Raw genomic sequence first — 18,758 nt, 5'->3', positions numbered from 1 at the left:
TCTACAACTATACTTCACACTGGATTCTCGGGATCAGTGAAAAACACCGAGAGACACAAAACATCACCAAACGATGTATTGCAAAACATCAGCCGATTCGTGTACTTCCCCGACATTCGGTGTGACCCCAAAACATCATGCTGCTAAGTTACAAGGACACCAGGCTGGTACCCAAATTTCACCAATTGCTCACGCTTTCGAGTATAAATTCTTTGCGCATTTTGGTGTCTGTTGACCACATGTTGGCTATGAATGCACTGCACGTTGTCAAATACCGGGCATTTCATGAAAATCTCCAGCTGAATAATTCAGAAATAACTGTCCTATCAAGAAACTTTCTTTTTCTTTTTTGTAACCAACCTGGAGACATCGACCAAGAGCTTACCACTGAATGAGCAGCCGTCGCTGTGCATGTGCATTCATGATTCACAAAAAAGCTCGGCTCTCACTCGTAACGTAACCAGGCAGATGAACACACATTGAGAACCGGGTAGTTGAGCGAAAAAGCGCATTGCTGCACTGCTACGCGCAAGGAACATGTAAGCCAAAACAGGAAGCCAATTAATGACTCAAAAAAGATCACTAAGTGTCCACGCGCTTTTTTTTAATTTTTTTGTTGAAGGTCCACATCAGTGTGCAAAATGTCTCAAGTGTCCCAAGTTACGATTGCTATTTATATGATGAGCCGATTTCTCAAGGACATCTACCAAAGGGAAAGTCTGCAGTTCCTGAATTAAACTGCTGGGGAACTCTTGTGAAACAGATCCTTCCAAAAAGGCCGTGTGACATACAAAGCTCCAGCTCTTTCCACCTGCACGGCAACAACCAACCAAGCTTTCCAGATAGATTAGCACAATTAGCTGATGTTAGGGACAAATAAATGTATTTATACAACTATATCCATATTGTAACATGAAAAATGTATAGTGCTAGCACGGAGGTTGGACTTCCGTGATCTGAACCTGGTTCTGTAGATCTGGGAGTTGTAGCTCCCATGTCACGTACACAGTGACATTTATTCAATGAGGGCACCTGTAGAAAGGGAAAGGAGGCATTCTTGCATTCAGATGTCTACAGAATGTGAAACTCTGGGCATACTTGCAATGCAGGCGTTCACAAAGCTACATAGGCAACCTGTGAACATAGCGCGCCAGCTGAGATCAAAGATATCATCCGCACGACGGGGAGCCACGTGAATAAAAAGCCGTTCAATTGGCCCGATGTTTGACAAGTTGGATGTGCTGCACAGGGCGTAGATGCTGATCAGCTCCCCGCGCGCCTGCAGAGGAAAAATGTGCATTGATAGACTTATTCAAATTTGGTGGCAGTATATACTGTAGACGGGATACTCGGAACATGAGGCATAAAATTAAAATATTTCTGCGTGCGATTAGAAATACATAGAACGCGGTGACCGTAGCTACGAAGTGCATAGCCCAACAGCATGCACCTCCAAGTGGTTGTATGCGTACTCTCGTCTTTACTCGCGTAATTCCGCATGCTAATGATAATTTCTGTACAAGAGAGGCGCGCGAGACGATGAGAGGTGCGGGTGCAGGTGCGCTCGTGGATTTTGGATTTCCCGCGCGTTCCTTTACCAGGAAAAAAAAGATTCGTGCAAGGCCTACCTGTAGAAAAAAATTGCGGAGTGTTTCTCCACACGCTTTACAACTTTCGAATTCCCATCTCAGCCTTAAGGCGAATAATAGATTGCGCCTAAGTAATTCATCGGCCACCATGAAAAAGTATATACGTAGGCGATTAGAACAGTATTGATTCATTTATGACGCGCACGGTACACGTTAGCTTGGGCACCCTGTAGAGATGTCAGTGTGTGTGTCAGTTGGACACCCTGTAGAGGTGTGACGGTTGTAGAAGCGCGTATACTTCTCTAACCACATTGTCACCCCCCGATGGTGAGTTTGTAGTTGCCCCAAAACAGTCGTTCTATCCAACGCATACTACCCCCCTTGTCGCCAACTCATTCCTGCTGTCTTCTCTCCATCTCTCTGCATTTGTATGCCGCTCAGAGCCACAGCTGCTTCGCGGCCTAACACAGAATTTAAAAAATTATATCCATGAGCACGAAAACCCATAAAACAGCACCGTGAACAGCTATGGTCAAGTAGTCAGCTGAGCAAAAACGAAGACCATGTTCACTGTGTTGCAATCATTATCATAGAGGTTTGAAGCAGGGCCGTGTGAATACACTGATTTTTCTAATACTAAGTTGGTTCGTCCCATTTGAATTTGAGAATCGAATATGGAATTCTTTATTCGTATTTCGCATGGAAGCGATGTCTCCCCTAAACCGAATGTATTCGAATAGTTCCGAAGCTGCTCTGGGCTCTGGGAAGCCCAGAAACTCCAGAAGAGTAAGTGAGTGATTTGGATTTATCTGGCGCAAGGATAACGAGAAACGCCAGAAGATTTCTTTTGTGTTAGCGCCGCGTAGCAACTTTGGCTATGAGCGGCGTACAGATGAGGACAGATGGAGAGAGTACAGCAGGAAGGAGTGGGGGACGGGGGGTAGTATGCGTCCTGGGTCGACTTCAGGGGGAACTGTGCCGACATTCGCCTGGAAGGAAACGCCAGAAGAGAGAGAGAGAGAACACGAAACACTGCTGCTCCATGCAAAGATCCTTAGGCATATATAACGTATAATATATGCTGCACGTTCTTCAAAAGGATGGAAGGTTGGACCATTTGGTTGGAAGTTAGCGCTTCAGTATGCCGTATGTACCAGCTTATGCTACACATGTGTTCGGATCTGTTAAGTTCGCTTAGTATTCGTTTCGGTTTTAAAAATCTCTATTTTCACAGCCCTAGTTTGGACATAAGAGGACACGTTAAGCATTCGGGTTCTTCGTTTTTGGGTTTTACAATTTTTCGAATTGGGGGGGGGGGGGGGAATCGGGGCTATTTACGCACGAGAACTCCGGGAGAAATCGGGCGCTACAATCTGTTTCATATGTCATTCGAAGAATTTTCGGGTGAAACGAAAGGAATATGAAACAAGCCACTTCTGTGACACTGGGACGAGAAACAAGATTCTTTATATTTCCGCTCGGAACTGGGGCAGTGAATGACTGCGGTATTGAAACACTTGTCAAAGCTCCACAAAAGCTAGTCTTTTTTCTCCTGCAGGAGGGGATTATAAAAGGACAAATAGGCTGTCACAAATAGCTCTCTTTGCTGATATTATGATTCGCTTTTCTGACGGTTTACTTAGAACGACAAGTTGAAGGATCGCAAGGATTTCGGGTAGATATCGGGTTTTACCCAAATTCTTGAAAACTTGTTCGGGGGAACTATCGTGAAAAACCGGTTAACCTGAAAACGAAGAACCCTAAGTATTCTACATGATGTACGTCACACTGAAGACGTCCATTTATACAGTGAGCTGCACCACTACCGCACCAGTTCCTAGCAGCAAAGTGTTACCCGTACCGTTCAGAGAGGATGGGATAAGGTGTGAAAAGACAATGAGCTTGTAACGGTGGATGTCGGTGCCGTGGTCAGTTCATGAGCGTGAGAGCTCTGCGACTGTCCCGTGTGTTGTATACAGGTTGCAGCAATGCTCATGTTGAACTTTGGTTGAGATGGAGAAAAATTCTAAAGCATCAAATACCACCAGGCATCTTCGGGCCACAGCAAGACAAATCCAAGAAAGTCAGTAATGTATTATAGTAACGTAAAATGTGTAGTCATATCGGCTCAAGGCACAGAAAAAGAAGAATAAGTGAAAGAATGCATCAGAAATAAAAAATAATGAGATCGAAAGGTCTCATCGAAACTTTCTAAAGCAATTTCTCACCGTCAGCTTATTCTGAGATGTCAAAGACTTGAGCTCCATGAAGGCGATCACCTCACTGGCGCAGACACGAAGACCAATAAGGTAGCCCACAGTAGTCATTTCGTCCGAGTCTACGCCCATAAGCATACTGATCACTGCGAAAACGTTCCCCAGTACACCCTGCAAATGAGACCTCGTTGCATTTTTTCTGCATCAGCGACACATCATTCATCCGTTGGTACCTGCAGGCTCCAATGCGCGTCGACCAAGTCACCTAAGGTTCGAAGTATGTTGTCGATCATATAGAGGAACGACTTATACGCGATCAGGCTAGCAGCCATTCTGGCTGCAACACCCATCACGTGATGCACGCCATTAGAGCCCGCCTCGAAGATGGTTTTCTCCTGGCTAAGACGTGAGAAAGAGATTACCTATAGTGGCATCTGTACTGAAATAACCCCCACGGTACCTAACCTTCTAGCGGGCCTGATGACGTCACTGCTGGTGGTAGACTTTTCAGTTTCAGGGTACATGAGCTTAGACATAACCAGAGCAGCAGGAGCAGACATTAGGTTCGCAGCCAGTAGATGGGCTCCATTCGTCTAATCAGTGCCACCATTAAAATTCAGCATATACCTCGAGAGCCACCATCATTGACTTATATTTTCAATTTTACGACAGTGATATTAAGTGTCATTTATGACAGACATTAAGAAGCGACAGTGCAACGGGAAAGATCCTGCAATCGGGAAAAACCATGCAGACTGCATGGTAGCCAGAAAAATATTTCGGGGGCTTCTATTGGGGCTTTACATGGGGGAGGTGTTTCCCTCCCCCAATGCTCTACCAAACGTAAGACTTAGGGAGATGTGAACACCCTAAACCCCTCCCCCCCCCCCCCTCCTGGCTACGCCCATACACGTAGAGAAGAACTCGAACTTCCAAATTATGAGCTGTAGTTCCTGGTGAATTCCTTGACAACAACGTACGTCTCGAATTTATAGTGACATGACCACGATTTACTCTACGCTTTGTGGTTGTAGCCTTCTAAAAATCACGGTGCATGTTGAAAATCAGGAAGTACGTCATCAAAGAGAATCAGAAACAGGAAGTACGTCACAGAAAATCTCTAGCACCCGGGCGCTTGTCGTCCACTTCCATGCACTCATCTAAAACGGGATCTCGAAACGCAGCACGGACTCTCACACTCTCGGGTGCACGTTAAGTGAGTGGAGTCAGAAACGCTCGCACTCAGGGGTGCCTATTGAACGCACCCAATGGAATGCAAGTATTACTGGCGCGAGGCGCGCTCTATGTTGTGCTTTCTGCTCTGGCCTCGTGGGGTTCAGCGAACTGCTTCAGAATCGCACAATATGATTACACACAGCGGGACGCGCCATGTATCCACAGTTCGAGAGTGCACGACAACCTGCGCGAAACATCAGTAAAGAAACAGCTCCAACGTCACGGCCCCACTTACCGCGCGGATGCCTCTTATTCTCTGTCGTGTTCTGCTGGCTTGGCCCAAGGAAATCGCTGAGTCAAAAACTAATGCCCCTTGTAACGAATTTTTTGCCACCGCTCTACTAATGGAACATTCAACCCATGCCCCTATTCTGCCAATGGAACAGTTTGGAACCAGCATCACTTTGACCCAGCTGTGCCAATGAAACGCGCCATAAGAAGAATCCGTACGTCTCGCTGACTTTTAGGCAACTATTGTTCTTTCATCGTTGCTGGGGCGTTCTTGACAGCTGAAAAATTTGCGTTGTACGCGTGTAAAAATGTAAGGGAGAATGTGACGTTGAATATGCCTGTTTCTCTATGCCTATGCCTCTCCTATATGGCCTAGAGCGCTATGTTAACGAGGTGTAATCCGTAATACACTTGATCGGTGTTCACAGAGGTGCGGGCACGAGTCCCGCTGCCGACACGACTTCTGCTGGATGCGGTTCCTTCAAGTACGATATGTTCTCCTTGATCGCGTGTTTCCCAAACAACAGCTTCAAGCAATTGTCTTAAACGAGAGAACTTAGTAAAAGCTTGTCTCTACATACGAAGAACGTGTGTACATCTAACACCAGCAAGGAAGTCTTGTTCTGACATGTTGCGTTCACTGTAATGCCATACTTACCCCCCAATGAATTAATAGGGCGAAGACAACTCCAGATACCCCGCTAAAGCCAGATGACATGACACAGTGCAGCTCTGAGAGAGTCATTTCAGAAAGGTATGGTTTGATTAAGGACGCCGCGGCTGTCTGAAAGAGCAAAATTATGGTTAAATACCGCCTCCCTGACACGTTTACATTCAGACAATGGACGTACTTCTCCCAAGAAGACGCTCACAACACTGCACATGCATTCACACGCTGTAATGCGCGTAGTCAGGTGCATAAGTTGTCCCATGTTCAGCATGACAAACTGCACGGCTCCCAAATAGCAGAGCACGGAGATAAAGAAGCCAAAAAAGATGACAACGGGAAGGCTCTGTGGGATGGAGAAACGTGCATCGCCTAAGGAAGCATGCGAAAGCAAAAATAAAGTAAAACACTCGAACGCTATACTCTTGTTAGACCAATATTACCAAAGACGGTGACACCACATGCGTCGATTCCAAAAGCGAAGGCCAATAAGGACCATACCTTACCGAGAACGCGAAGATCGGTATTTGCTGTGGGATGCCGTCAAACGCACCATCTACGAGATGGCCAAAGACGAAAAGACTCCCGCAGTTCGTGAACTCCAGCGCTTGTTCCAGCTTCGAACTAATACAGGTGAAAAAGTCAGGATTCCAGCGGATTGCAACAAAACCACAGAGGATCTGCGTTGCCAAACCCATCCTGATAGCCGTCCAGGAAATCTAGAACACAAGGCACAGTTAATGCGCGGAAGGGTGTGGACGGAAAGTCTGCACAAAAGTCCGTACGCAAATGTAGTTTTCAGTTTTGACGTCTATATGTTGCGCACTTGCAGGTACCACTGTTATCTCGCTTGCGTTGCATGCTGACTGGCGACGTAGTGCCGGGAATCGCTAGACCTATGTTCGTTATGCCATCTTTAATTTCATTAACGTTAACCACTTTCCATGTTGTAGTTCATTCAAAGTGGCTACACCCCTCTGCCACCCATGGAACACTCTGAACTTATTACTCTTTTTTTTTCTTCACATCCATTTCTCGGGATGAAGTACCCTTTGGAACACACAACAAGCCGTTTTCCCCAGCTCTTTCATTTACCTTGGTTGTGCAACAGCTAAGACAGTCCTAAAATCTACAGAAAATTGTGTCAGGTTTTAACCTAGGCCTCCCCACACACACACCACTGAACAGGCGTTCCGCTTATTACCGGTTTTAAGTCCTTTCACACACTTTATAGACAATGAAGTTTGGCTGAAGAAGGTCTCGACCATTCCAATTGGATTTTTCCCATTCTACAGATAAGATTGAGTTTGATGGTACGTCATTAGCATGAACTATAACCTGACTGGCAGGTACTATATATAAAAAGTGCTGCCTTCCTCTTGCCACTTTAGTCGCTTATCGTCGCCTCACGGGCTAGTTGAAGGCATAGCTGTGATCACAAGTTGGGAGATGTGCCTGACATGGACAAAAAAACGCACAAACACGACAAAGATCAAATGATGATGCTACGCGTGAGCGGTCGTAAACCAGCAGTATATCAGCAGACACACACGCACGAAACCATGTAGAATTATACACTAGGTGTTCAGCCATCTGCAATGCCCAGCGTCATCCCTGGTCTACATTCGGAAGAACTGCTCTCACACCCTTTTCCATCCACCCAATATCTTCCAACCCTGTCGCTTTTGTTCCAACGATACGCAATGCGACGTCGCTGTCACGCTGGGTTACTTACATGTGAGCGATGCTTAGAGAATACGTATCCTACGGTTACAAAGAGGGCTGCTCCCCACACCGGAATGAGGCTACGCCAGTCATGTATGCCTTTTCTCACAACGTAGAAGGCAACGAAGCCCGCAAGAATCATCCAGATGATCCTGCCATTGAAACACGATTGAGTGCTTATAAACATGTCAAAAGGGCTCTAGAACTACCGCTTCCAGGGACGCCATCTCTACTATACTACATGCTAGGGTAGCAGTTTTCAAACTTTTCTCACCAAGTCTTCTCAAAAGACACTGCTTAAGAAAAACTGAGAGAAAACAGGAAGTTACACGACAGTAACATCATTTATTCGCGCTATGCACTGCATGGCCTAACGCAAAGTCCGGAACGCTGGGCGTATTCCTCGCCTCGATCTTCAAATTATCTGCTGTTATGATGGCGGATTACACGTATACACACGAAAAGCCTGGCCGACCACGCGTCGCGCGGTTTCGACACTTCTGTGCTGAGTCTACCAATAAAGTTCGCAGATTTTGCCGTCACGGGCCGTACTCACCATGCCCTTGCACACGCGATGGGTTAGACACGACATACACAGGTGGAAGCGATTTTTGTTTATTGAGCATCTGAATCATGAAGCCAGTTGTAATGCCAATCGGAATACGAAACACCAGCGAAAACCTCCACATGAAAATGACAAGACAGTACATAATCCTTTACTCAAGGTTAGAGGACAGGACATAATCATTTACAGTACATAATCCTTTAATCCCCGTTTAGTGCATGGCGAATGCTCTTCGTCTGAAAAACAAAAGCAGAATACACTTTTCATAACGGTAGCCCTAAGTCACTCCTTTTCGAAGTTTCATGTAAAAACGAACTCTGCGACGTTGTTCCATTGCACGCTACGGTAGCATTTGCTTTTGCGAACCTCCTTTTGTTCCGTTTGCGCCATTGGCAACACTGGATGGCTTCGTTTCCCTTTCAATGTGCTAGTATAATTTTCCATTTTCGATTCCGTGTTTGCGTCGCGAGGTATACAACTGTAGCTATGAGTGTCGTGCAGACGCGGACAGATGGAGAGAGGACGGCAGGAAAGAGTGGGGCTATGTGCCTCCTGCGCCGAATTCAGGGAGGACCTTCGCCGACATTCGTCCGCTGGAAGTCCCGTCCGAAGAATGTCCGCTGGAAAACCCATTAAAAACCTCAGACAGCACAGCCGGTGGCAGGATTCGAACCCGTTACCTACATGTCTTCAGCACAACCTTGGCGTTGGAGTAACCACCAACGAGTGTATGCTTTTGTCCACGCCGGCTGTGGCTTTGTCCACGCTGCTCGGCCACGCCGCTGGTGGCGCTAGTATATTCGCTTCCACTTGTAATGAGTGCAATATGTCAGGTATTTCAATTTCATTAATGATATGTAATTGTGTCCATATAGAAGCTGTGAAAATAAAATAAAGAGTGAATACTGTTGCTATTGAAGAGCCTGTGTTATGGAAAATTTATTCCGCTTTTTTCATATCACTTCCTTTTTCGCTTTTCTCTTTCGGATTAAGACCATTTACTTTAGAAAAAGGATCATGTTCTGTCTTGTCTCCTGCTTTCGATGTAAGGTGCCACCATGAAGCTTTTCTCTGGGTTTTTGCCCTTCACTTGATTGGCATTACAATTGGCTGTGCGGAGGCAAAATCTGCGATTGTGGCGCTCAACAGCGGAAACTTATCCTTATCTCACTTACACTTTGAAGATGAAGAACTTAGTAGAGGCCTGCAAGAGAAGACGTAGCGCCTTGCACTTCTCAGCGGCCTTGGCAAAGAGGTTCGCATCCGCCATGATCGAGTGCAGCGCGACGACGTCTCCGAAGATAACCGACCCCACCGTGAACTTGACATCCCTGCACCAAGAACCTGTCCAGTCTTTGGTGATCAATACCAAGGCGTAGAGGTGCACCAGTACTGCGACCACCACGTATTTGATGATGGACAGGAAACGCCTAAGGCTTTTGTACCGTCGGCTCTCGAAGACCACATTGTACAACGCCTGCGAGCGAGAACGTCACGGTCGAATGCATATCGGTGCTAATACACAATTGACATTATGGGTTTAAAGATTTGGTTGTCGTTCTTTCGAATACGATGTCCAAGATCATATGCCTTTGTGGAAGAAAGCAAATGGTCATAGTTTCATTTCATTAATTATTTGACCAGTTCAGAATTATAAATTTAAATTTTCGGTCCTTCGGTTAAAATATGTTTGCAAGCACCAGGTACGCGAACATTAAATATCACGCGCTCCGAGACATGAATGTGTGGAATGTTTTACGATAACTGGCACACTGATAAGTACACCGCACAAGCGTAAAGACACCCTATTGCTCCGTGGAAATGCAGGACGCTTATTCATCAGAACGAGGCGCTGCCTTTCTGTGGCCGGGCTAAACGGTATGCACTCGTCTTGTGCTCCATATCCATCAAACAAATATCGCATATCAAGGATGTGTCAACGGCGTAACATTACAGAAAGGTCACGTGTGTTATACTTACAACCGTCTTACTGCTCTTCATAGCATAACCATGACATTACCGAGAGTCAGCGAAAAATGCGAAATCAGTATTATTGCACGAAGTGATTCATGCATCAGCGTGAGAATAGAGCGTGCTATCCAGGACACGCGTGGCAGGGCCAATAGCGATACCATTTGTGATCTCCCTGCATGTTACATCCTGGGTTAGCGTCCAGTAGACGCACCGGCAGACAGACACTGACAGTCGTCGAGTACTCGTCTCTTTATTGCTCAACAGGTTTAAGCTTTTAAGCTTTCCGTAGGTGGCGCTGCACCTATCGTAATCAACGAACGAGAACAACCGGCGCACGGCCTTGACCGCAGCCGTGATAGTTACAGATAGTGATAATCGCGTACATTACACAACCCTAGCAGCACAATGTACTGAAAGTCGAGTGCAATAGGGGTAGACGGTATGTGTCTTATCAATGTTCTTTAGTTTCACGAGCCTGTTCAAGGCCTTCCACCTACCCGTCCACCCCTATTGCACCCGACTTTCAGTACATTGTCCCAAGCAGCAAAATGTACTGAAAGTCGGGTGCAATAGGGGTGGACGGGTAGGTGGATGGTCTTGAACAGGCTCGTGAAACTGAAGTACTCTGATAAGACGAATACCGACCACCCCTATTGCACTCGACTTTCAGTACATTGTGCTGCTTGGGAACACTTCTTCCTCCCTTCACTTAAAAACGGAACTACAGCCACTAGAAAAAAAAATATAATACAATATAACTATATACCGAAGTAAAGAAGTAGAGAAATGCTCGTAAATTCACACAAGTTCATTTGCGGAAGTCTTCTAACTGAAGTCTGTCCTTCCACATTTAGCTCTATCTTGTAGGCTTGCTGTGTACTCATACGAGATTCTAATTGAAATACAGAATCCACAGACTCGTTATCTGAAACCTCCACGAAGTTCGCTTTTGTCTGCCGCTCTTGCTTTCCACACATTATTTTCAAATGTCCCACTTTCGCACATTTGTGCTTCTTATACCAGCACTGACTTGGGCAATGCGATTTACCACATCGGTAACACTTTGTTTCAGATATACTCTTTTTCCTTCTTGCGGGGCCTTTCCTATTAGCCTGACTATACCCTTCGCCCTTCCCTTGTTTGCGAATTTCATTGACCTGCTCCACCCTTTTCACTTCGGCATGCATCATCTTAGTCTGCCGTTCCGCAAGCTCATGCTCCCGAGCTATTTTGCACGCCTTGTCAAATGTGAGGTCATCAACTGTAAAGAGCGCTCGTTGGGTTTCCTTGCTTCTCAGTCCCGCTACTAGCCTGTCCCTTAGTGCTTCTGATAAAAAGACGTTAAAATCGCATTTCCTTCATGCCTCCTTTAATGAAACAATGAAGTCGTCAACACATTCTGCTTCCTGTTGCGCGAGACAATTAAATTTGCACCGCTCCGCAATTACCGACTGTTTGGGACTGAAATATGCACGCAGTATAGCTTCTGCTTCAGCATACGTTTTATCTGTTGGACGGTTTGGTACGACCAGCTTCGTGAGGGTGTCAAATGCGCGTGGACCCATGACAGTGTAGAACACAGACTTTTTCTTGTCTTCGGCGACATCGTTTGCTGCCACGTAATGTTCAAAACGTTCGATGTACGACTCAAAAGAGTCAGTCCTTTCGTCGAACTCTCCTATTCTTCCCAACCGCGACATATGTACGTTGAGAATTTACCTGCCAGTGCTGCTGTGCGGCCTGACGCTATCCTTGTAGGGGTGCCGTGGGTCCGAACAAAACACCTCGTCGCCAGTTGTTACATCCTGGGTTAGCGTCCAGTAGACGCGCCGGCAGACAGGCACTGACAGTCGTCGAATACTCGTCTCTTTATTGCTCAACAGGTTTAAGCTTTTAAGCTTTCCGTAGGTGGCGCTGCACCTATCGTAATCAACGAACGAGAACAACAGGCGCACGGCCTTGACCGCAGCCGTGATAGTTACAGATAGTGATAATCGCGTACATGACACAACACTGCAGACTATCATTCGTCCTGCGTTGTCCAGGTGTTCCTTGTCAGCACGGTTCGCTATGAAGTCGACCCAGGACGCACGATGACCCCGAGCTGCGTGGTGCCAAATCAGGCAGGAAAACAGCTAGGCAATGACGACACCACAGCTTGATAAGAAAAGACTGATATGCAGCCGCTCACGAAGCAGCGTTCGCACAGATAAGCATGCACGGAGGCTTTGGAGTACACTCTTAAAAATGAACTTCACCGCATAACACGCTCCTAGCCAACAATCATCTCGAATGATATCGTTATCTGCCTTGATTTGTTGAAAACGGGAGGCGTACGCCTTTTTTGTGACACTTATGCTGTTCATAATTGTCACAAAAAAGGCGTACACCTCCCGTTTTCATAGGGTGTACACTATATTTTTCATAAGAGTGTACACTATGACAGTGTGTGTTTGAACTATTTGTTCGCCTCATTACGCAATCGCCTCTCTAAGACCATGCTATGCAACGTCATGCAACACTCCTTACTCACGCGAATCGACCCCAACTGCACCGCACCTATTGCCTCGCATCTATAAGATGCAACAGTTGTTGGAGTCCGTAACCTATCGCCTGCGACTCAACGTCACGTTAGCAGCAGCATTCCTTCATATAGGACAGGACAGGACTCGCCGAACTGTTCAACTTGCGGAACCCTGTAGGACACGGAGCACGTGCTGGTCAGCTGCCGACGCTTCGACTCTGGCCGGCAAACACCGAAGAACGCCTCTGACAAACTAGACCACCGACCTCTCAGCGTTGGGAAGGTACTGGGGAGCTGGCCAAAGCAGCACCGACAACCCGCACTGTGTGGCCTGGCGAATTACCTCAAGGACATACGGGCTGAAGTAATCTCCTGGCATCTTCGACAGGCAGCCACCGATCGAGTGCTCTGGAGCGCTCTATCCTCGACTGGTCAAAACCAACACCTCCTAGATAGTAGAAGGTCTGCGCACTACGTCGCGCAGGGAGACCTGCTCTTATAACTGTTGATGCTGCTATGACATCAATGAAAGAGCGAACAAGGGAAAACTCGAAGCAGCTCGTAAAGCTCACGCAGGCCTCCATGCGTGACGTAGGGCGCAGGCCCTCTGCTATCAAGGAGGTGCTGTCAAAACGGAGTGCTCTGACAACTGATTCAGCAGTTGTTTCTTTCTTCCATCTTCTTTCTTCCTCCAGCTCGGATCGCTTTGGCTTAGAGTATGCACTGCTCTCACGCACCAAGCGTCATGGAACGCACCGGCGCGACCTACTTTTCCAGTTCTTTCTATATCTACATCTATCTATGTATCTATGTAGTGTGTCTTTGCACATGAGACGAAGTTAAGAGTGGAGGAACCACGTGACGAAGGAGTCCGTCCACTTACAGAGCAGCAATAAGGGTGCTCGTAGGCCACGCTTCAAGGAACGCTTCACAGGACAAGCCACGTGCTTGTTTGAGAGAAGGGTCAACGAGATCGACGCAGGAACGCGAGGAGAGAGAGAAACTGCGGAGCTGCGCAGGCAATTGCCCTATTTTCATATCGTATCTGAGGTAGATTATATCGGTGCATGGAGGGTTATTTCACAAACAGGTTGCCAGAAACACCGATCTCAGCCCCCCCCCCCCCCCCCGAGTTTCTTCTGGAGGTCTTCTTCGTTCGATAATAGGGAGTTTTAGGAAACCGTGATCACCCTCCGATACCTTCTCCGTATTGCTATCAGCCAGTCAGCTATCAGCGTAGCAATAGCTGATTGGTTTCCTAAAACACCCTATTATTTTGGTAATAGCTACGCTATTGACGACATGAGCCCCTACGTCATCGATTACGTTTCGCCGCCGCGCAAGGCATGCTGGTGGGCACTATCAGCTTTTTCAGCCGACGCGTTTTTCCCGCTTCTTGCCCACCACAGCAAAATGTAACCTCGAATCAGTCTTCTCGTAACGTCACATGTTTGTAAACAGAGGGTTCTATAAACGCTGCAAAAAAAATAAAAAAATCAGTAACCCCGCGTATGAAGACGGCATCTGCTCATCGAATGGTCAAAACCAACGGTTGACCATCGGTGGACGCCTTCACGTGAAGTAGAGGAATAACCTGGAAATATTGCGGTTCAGTGTGTTACAAGCGTATTTGCAAAAAAAAACAACGGCTTGTACGATACTAACTTTCAACGACATTTCACTTTGAAAAAACGCCATTTGAAGAACCATCACATCACCATAGAGTGACTGTCAGTCTGTCACACATCGATCGAGGAATTGCATGACTTTGTCGTCTAACAATGGCGTACGCCAGGGAGGACCAAAGCCTTCTCTCTCTCTCTCTCATTTTATTTATTTGGTACACCCTTAAAAATGAACTTCACCACATAGCACGCTCCTAGCCAACCATCATCCCGAATGACAACGTTCTCGCCCCTGATTTGTTGAAAATGGGAGGAGGAGCCTATTTTGTGCCATTATGCACGGCACAAAATAGGCTCCTCCTCCCGTTTTCAACAAATCTAGGGCGAGAACGTTGTCATTCGGGGTGATGGTTGGCTAGGAGCGTGCTATGTGGTGAAGTTCATTTTTGATGGACGGACACTGACTTCCCCCCGCTGGAGCCCACAGTCGTCTCAGTGACGGAAGAGAGCCTGCCTCCACAGATACGTAAACGGAAGACTACGGGCCCTCCCACTTCCCCACGACCCTCAGCCATCTCCTCGCCAGCTTACCAAAGGGCGTTAAACCGGCCACAGGGTACAGATCTGCCCTTGGTCATCATCCAGCTACTCTTTGCTGCGTTGAAGGCCATTGTCTCAGCCGTCCCCGGATGTACCGTTCTAGCTGAAATCCAATCGACCCTACAACTGCAAACCGTGATTGCGCCCCTGCTCGTGTCTGCCAACAAGAGCTAAGTGCATCGTCACGCCCTCTGCCCAACAATCGTTCTACATAGCAATTATGCCTGACAGAAGGAACACGAGGGTGTTCCTCCCCCACATCCTTCAATGGAACGCCCGAAGTCTCTCCCATAAACAAGCCGACCTTAAGCTCCTCCTGCGGAAGTCCGACTTCGACGTGCTGGCGATCCAAGAGAGTCTTTCCCGATCATCGTTCAAGATATCACCATTTGTATCCTACCACGTCAAGGGCCACCAGGCCGACGGCCTTCCGCGGGCTTCTCTTTTCGTCAAGCGGTCCATTGCCCATGCAGAGATCAACTTGTCTGGGCTCTGCTCGTCAACCGAAGAATATGTTGGGTGTTCCCTGAAGTCTGGATCCAGATCTGTGTCGGTGGTTTCAGTGTACCACTGGGGTCAAGCCCAACCCTGTGTCGACACCCTAAAAGCGCTGCGTCTTGCCCGCCCTGGCCCTCTCATCATCTGCGGGGACTTCAATGCGAGCCACAGTCTCTGGGGCAGTAGGAAAAACTGTAGAAGAGGGAATGCCCTTGCCGATTACCTTTCTACCAGCGGCCTTGTGGTACTTAACACTGGCTCGCCCACCTACATGAGACCTCCGCGCTACGTAAATGCCCTTGATCTCACCCTGGTTTCTCCTGATGTCACCCTAAAGTGGGAAGCCGAAGCGGACACATGGGGCTCGGACCATTTTCCCATTCTCCTTTCCCCGCCATATCGGAGTAGCGAAGCCAGGAGAACGAAAATTGTCACAAACTTGGCAAAATTTAGGCAGAGACTGACTGCAGCCACCGCAGACAACTTGCTTGATGGTATTCAGAACTCCCTGGCAAACAGCCCAAAAACAATTTCGTACCCGGCCCGTAGACCTGCACCTGATCTTCATTATCTAAGTCTCCGCGCGGCACGTAGACGGGCACAAAGGAGGGCTCTGAGGACAGGTCTTCAAGCAGACTGGATCTCCTATAAGCGTGTCTCGGCTGCCCACAGACGATATAGCTTGAAGTTACGGCGGATTCAGTGGCGACAGTTCAGCGGGTCCCTCAATGCCCATACGCCGACCACTAGAGTCTGGAGCACCTTGAAAGCTATTGAAGGCCTTCCCGAACCCGTAAACCCGCTCGTCACGCTATCGGTCGCGTCTCGACGTGATCCGAAGGTCATAGCTGAAGACTTTGCCAGGGAATTAGCGCAGACCGCCAGTTCCAGTGATTGCCGCCCCACACGCCAGTCAGTCGCCGACCCTTCTCCGGTGGACGACGATATCACCATGTCGGAACTGAAATACGCCATTCGTAGCCTCAAACGACGGAGCGCGGCTGGCCCAGATGGAATCCCCAATCAGGCACTGAAGAATCTGGGTGAAGAGCAGCTGGAGGCTCTCCTTCATCTCTACAATTCTGTCTGGACCTCTGAGGCCATACCGCCTGACTGGAAGCATGCTAGGGTGATTCCAGTCCTCAAGAAGGGTAGACCCCCCTCGCAGTTGTCCTCCTACCGTCCTATTGCTCTAACCTCATGTGTCGGCAAGCTATTGGAACGGATAATTCACAAGAGGCTGTGTTGGGTCCTGGAGCGCGACAATCACTTCCCCGAACACATTACAGCTTTTCGAAAGGGTTGGTCTGCATCTGACGCCATCGCTGAAGTGACTAAATCGCTCAAAGAGGCAAGGGAGTCAAATGCATTTGCCCTCGCACTGTTCCTTGATGTAAAGCAGGTCTACGACTCTGTCACTCACGCAGCATGTTTGGCTGCGATACAAGGTGCTTGTATCGAGGGCCGCCTGCTGAGGTACCTCTGGGACTTTCTCTCTGCCCGTACGTTCGATGTGTGCGTCAATGGGCGCATGAGCTCAAAGAAAAAGTTCGAACGTGGGGTCCCACAGGGCAGTGTTCTCTCTCCTACTCTATTCAACCTGATCATAGCCGGTGTCCACCGCAGGATTCGCCCATCTCCGTATACCCTTCAGCTTACCATCTACGCGGACGATATCTGCCTCCGCGTTGTGGGAGACAACAAGGAGAAGCAGGCGTCCGCTCGTTGGTGGTAACCAAGGTCGTGCTGTAGACTGGGAGGTGGTGGGTTCGAATCCTACCGCCGGCTGTGCTGTCTGAGGTTTTCCCTGGGTTTTCCGAAGACTTTCCAGACGAATGTCGGCACAGTTCCCCCTGAAGTCGGCCCAGGACGCATACTAACCCCCCTGTCCCCCCACTCCTTCCTGCTATCCCCTCTCCGTCTGTCCACATCTGTACGTCGCTCATAGCCACAGTTGCTTCGCGGCGCTAACACCCAATCAAAAAAAAAAACAAGGAGAAGCTTCGTGACACCGCCGAAATTGCATTGAACGGCCTCAGTGCGGCACTTCTTGAAAGGGGGCTTGTTGTATCTCCAGAAAAATCTCAATGCTTGGTTTGCATTCCCCGCCGAAAGTACGTGGGCAAGGGTTTCCCTAATCTTTCCATCAACAGCACCCCCATCCCAAGATGTGAGGTTTGTCGTTACCTTGGCGTCACCATTGACAGCTCTTTACGCTGGTCTAGGCTAGTAAGCCAAACGGTGTGTAAAGGCAAGAGGACTCTTAATTTACTCCGAAGGATCAGTGGCAAATCATGGGGCTGCAGTTCAAGTTCGCTGCACACGCTACACAAAGCCCTCATTCTCTCGCGTATCCTGTAATAGTCGCGGTACGTGGATCTGGGACCTTCACAATGGCAGGCTCTTGAGCGGCTCCATCGGGCAGGGATAAGAACGGCGCTTGGAATACCCAGCTTTTCTGGAATTACCCAGACCTACCTGGAAGCCAAGGAAAAGCCTGTCAGTATCCACTCCGAGCTTAGGGGGCTCCGCCACTTAGACAACTTGGCCACGTCCAGAAGCAAGCACTCTCTTTTTTCTGCCCTCGTAAAAAGGTCACACACGTCTCTCGGCTGCTTGGCCAGCGTATACGCTACTAGCGCCCTGGCCCACAGTGAGCGATCGCCTCAACATCCTGCTGGGTTACCTTCAGTGACATGGCGAGAGTTTGTACCGGGTGTAACGCTCGACGTTCCGGGCATTCATAAAAAGAGGGAATGTAGCCCCCTGGTCGCAGAACTGCGGCTGAGAACCTCATAACTGACGTCTACCACTCACATACTCTGGTATTCACTGATGGCTCTATTGACGATCGTACCAAAAGTGCCACGTGTGCCTTCCACATCCCGTCAGTGAACGTGTCCTGGCAAGGGAGATCATCGCGTTACCCGATATCCTCCACGACTGCTGAGCTCCTGGCTCTCCTGCACGCAGCTGCTGCGGTCCTGGTACGAGGGTTTGCCAGAGCAGTCCTACTCACAGACTCGAGAAGCGCTCTATGGGACGTGATGAACCCCATGTGTGACAACATCTTAGCGCGAAGCATCAGAAGATCGTGCGCCCGACATAAACAAGCTGGAGGCGATATCGCCTTCCAATGGATACCGTCCCACGTCGGTGTCGGCGGCAACGAAAGGGCGGACCAGCTGGCGTCCTCGGCACACCAGGGCTGCAGCAATGTTTTGCCAACCCCGGATGACGCCGACAGGCAGATGTCTGTTCAGCTCCTTGTTTGCGCCACCCTGGAATACGGGACATCATGCATCATA

At 48.4% G+C, this 18,758-nt stretch overlaps 1 protein-coding gene across 2 annotated transcripts; it reads right to left on the bottom strand.

Moving 5' to 3' along the window:
* Positions 1-866: 866 nt before the first annotated feature.
* Positions 867-10,379, bottom strand: LOC135385759 (sodium/nucleoside cotransporter 2-like). 2 transcript variants are annotated; one of them, XM_064615255.1, is made up of 11 exons: positions 10,210-10,379; positions 9,405-9,706; positions 7,675-7,816; positions 6,446-6,658; positions 6,124-6,285; positions 5,931-6,056; positions 4,271-4,332; positions 4,039-4,204; positions 3,818-3,976; positions 1,099-1,279; positions 867-1,032 (listed from the first exon to the last, which is right to left on the bottom strand). In XM_064615255.1, the coding sequence occupies exons 1-11, from the start codon at positions 10,228-10,230 to the stop codon at positions 1,016-1,018; spliced, it is 1,551 nt and encodes a 516-aa protein (XP_064471325.1). In that variant the 5' UTR covers positions 10,231-10,379; the 3' UTR covers positions 867-1,015. The 2 variants fall into 2 exon arrangements, with proteins under 2 accessions (XP_064471325.1, XP_064471324.1); XM_064615254.1 differs by having other exon boundaries at positions 4,271-4,398; positions 10,210-10,378.
* Between the last annotated feature and the right edge of the window lie 8,379 nt (positions 10,380-18,758).

This window comes from Ornithodoros turicata, chromosome 2 (genome assembly GCF_037126465.1).
Source record: "Ornithodoros turicata isolate Travis chromosome 2, ASM3712646v1, whole genome shotgun sequence".
Lineage (NCBI taxonomy): Eukaryota > Metazoa > Arthropoda > Arachnida > Ixodida > Argasidae > Ornithodoros > Ornithodoros turicata.
Note: the sequence above shows the minus strand (reverse complement) of the source record. Positions and strands in the feature narration are given on the sequence as shown.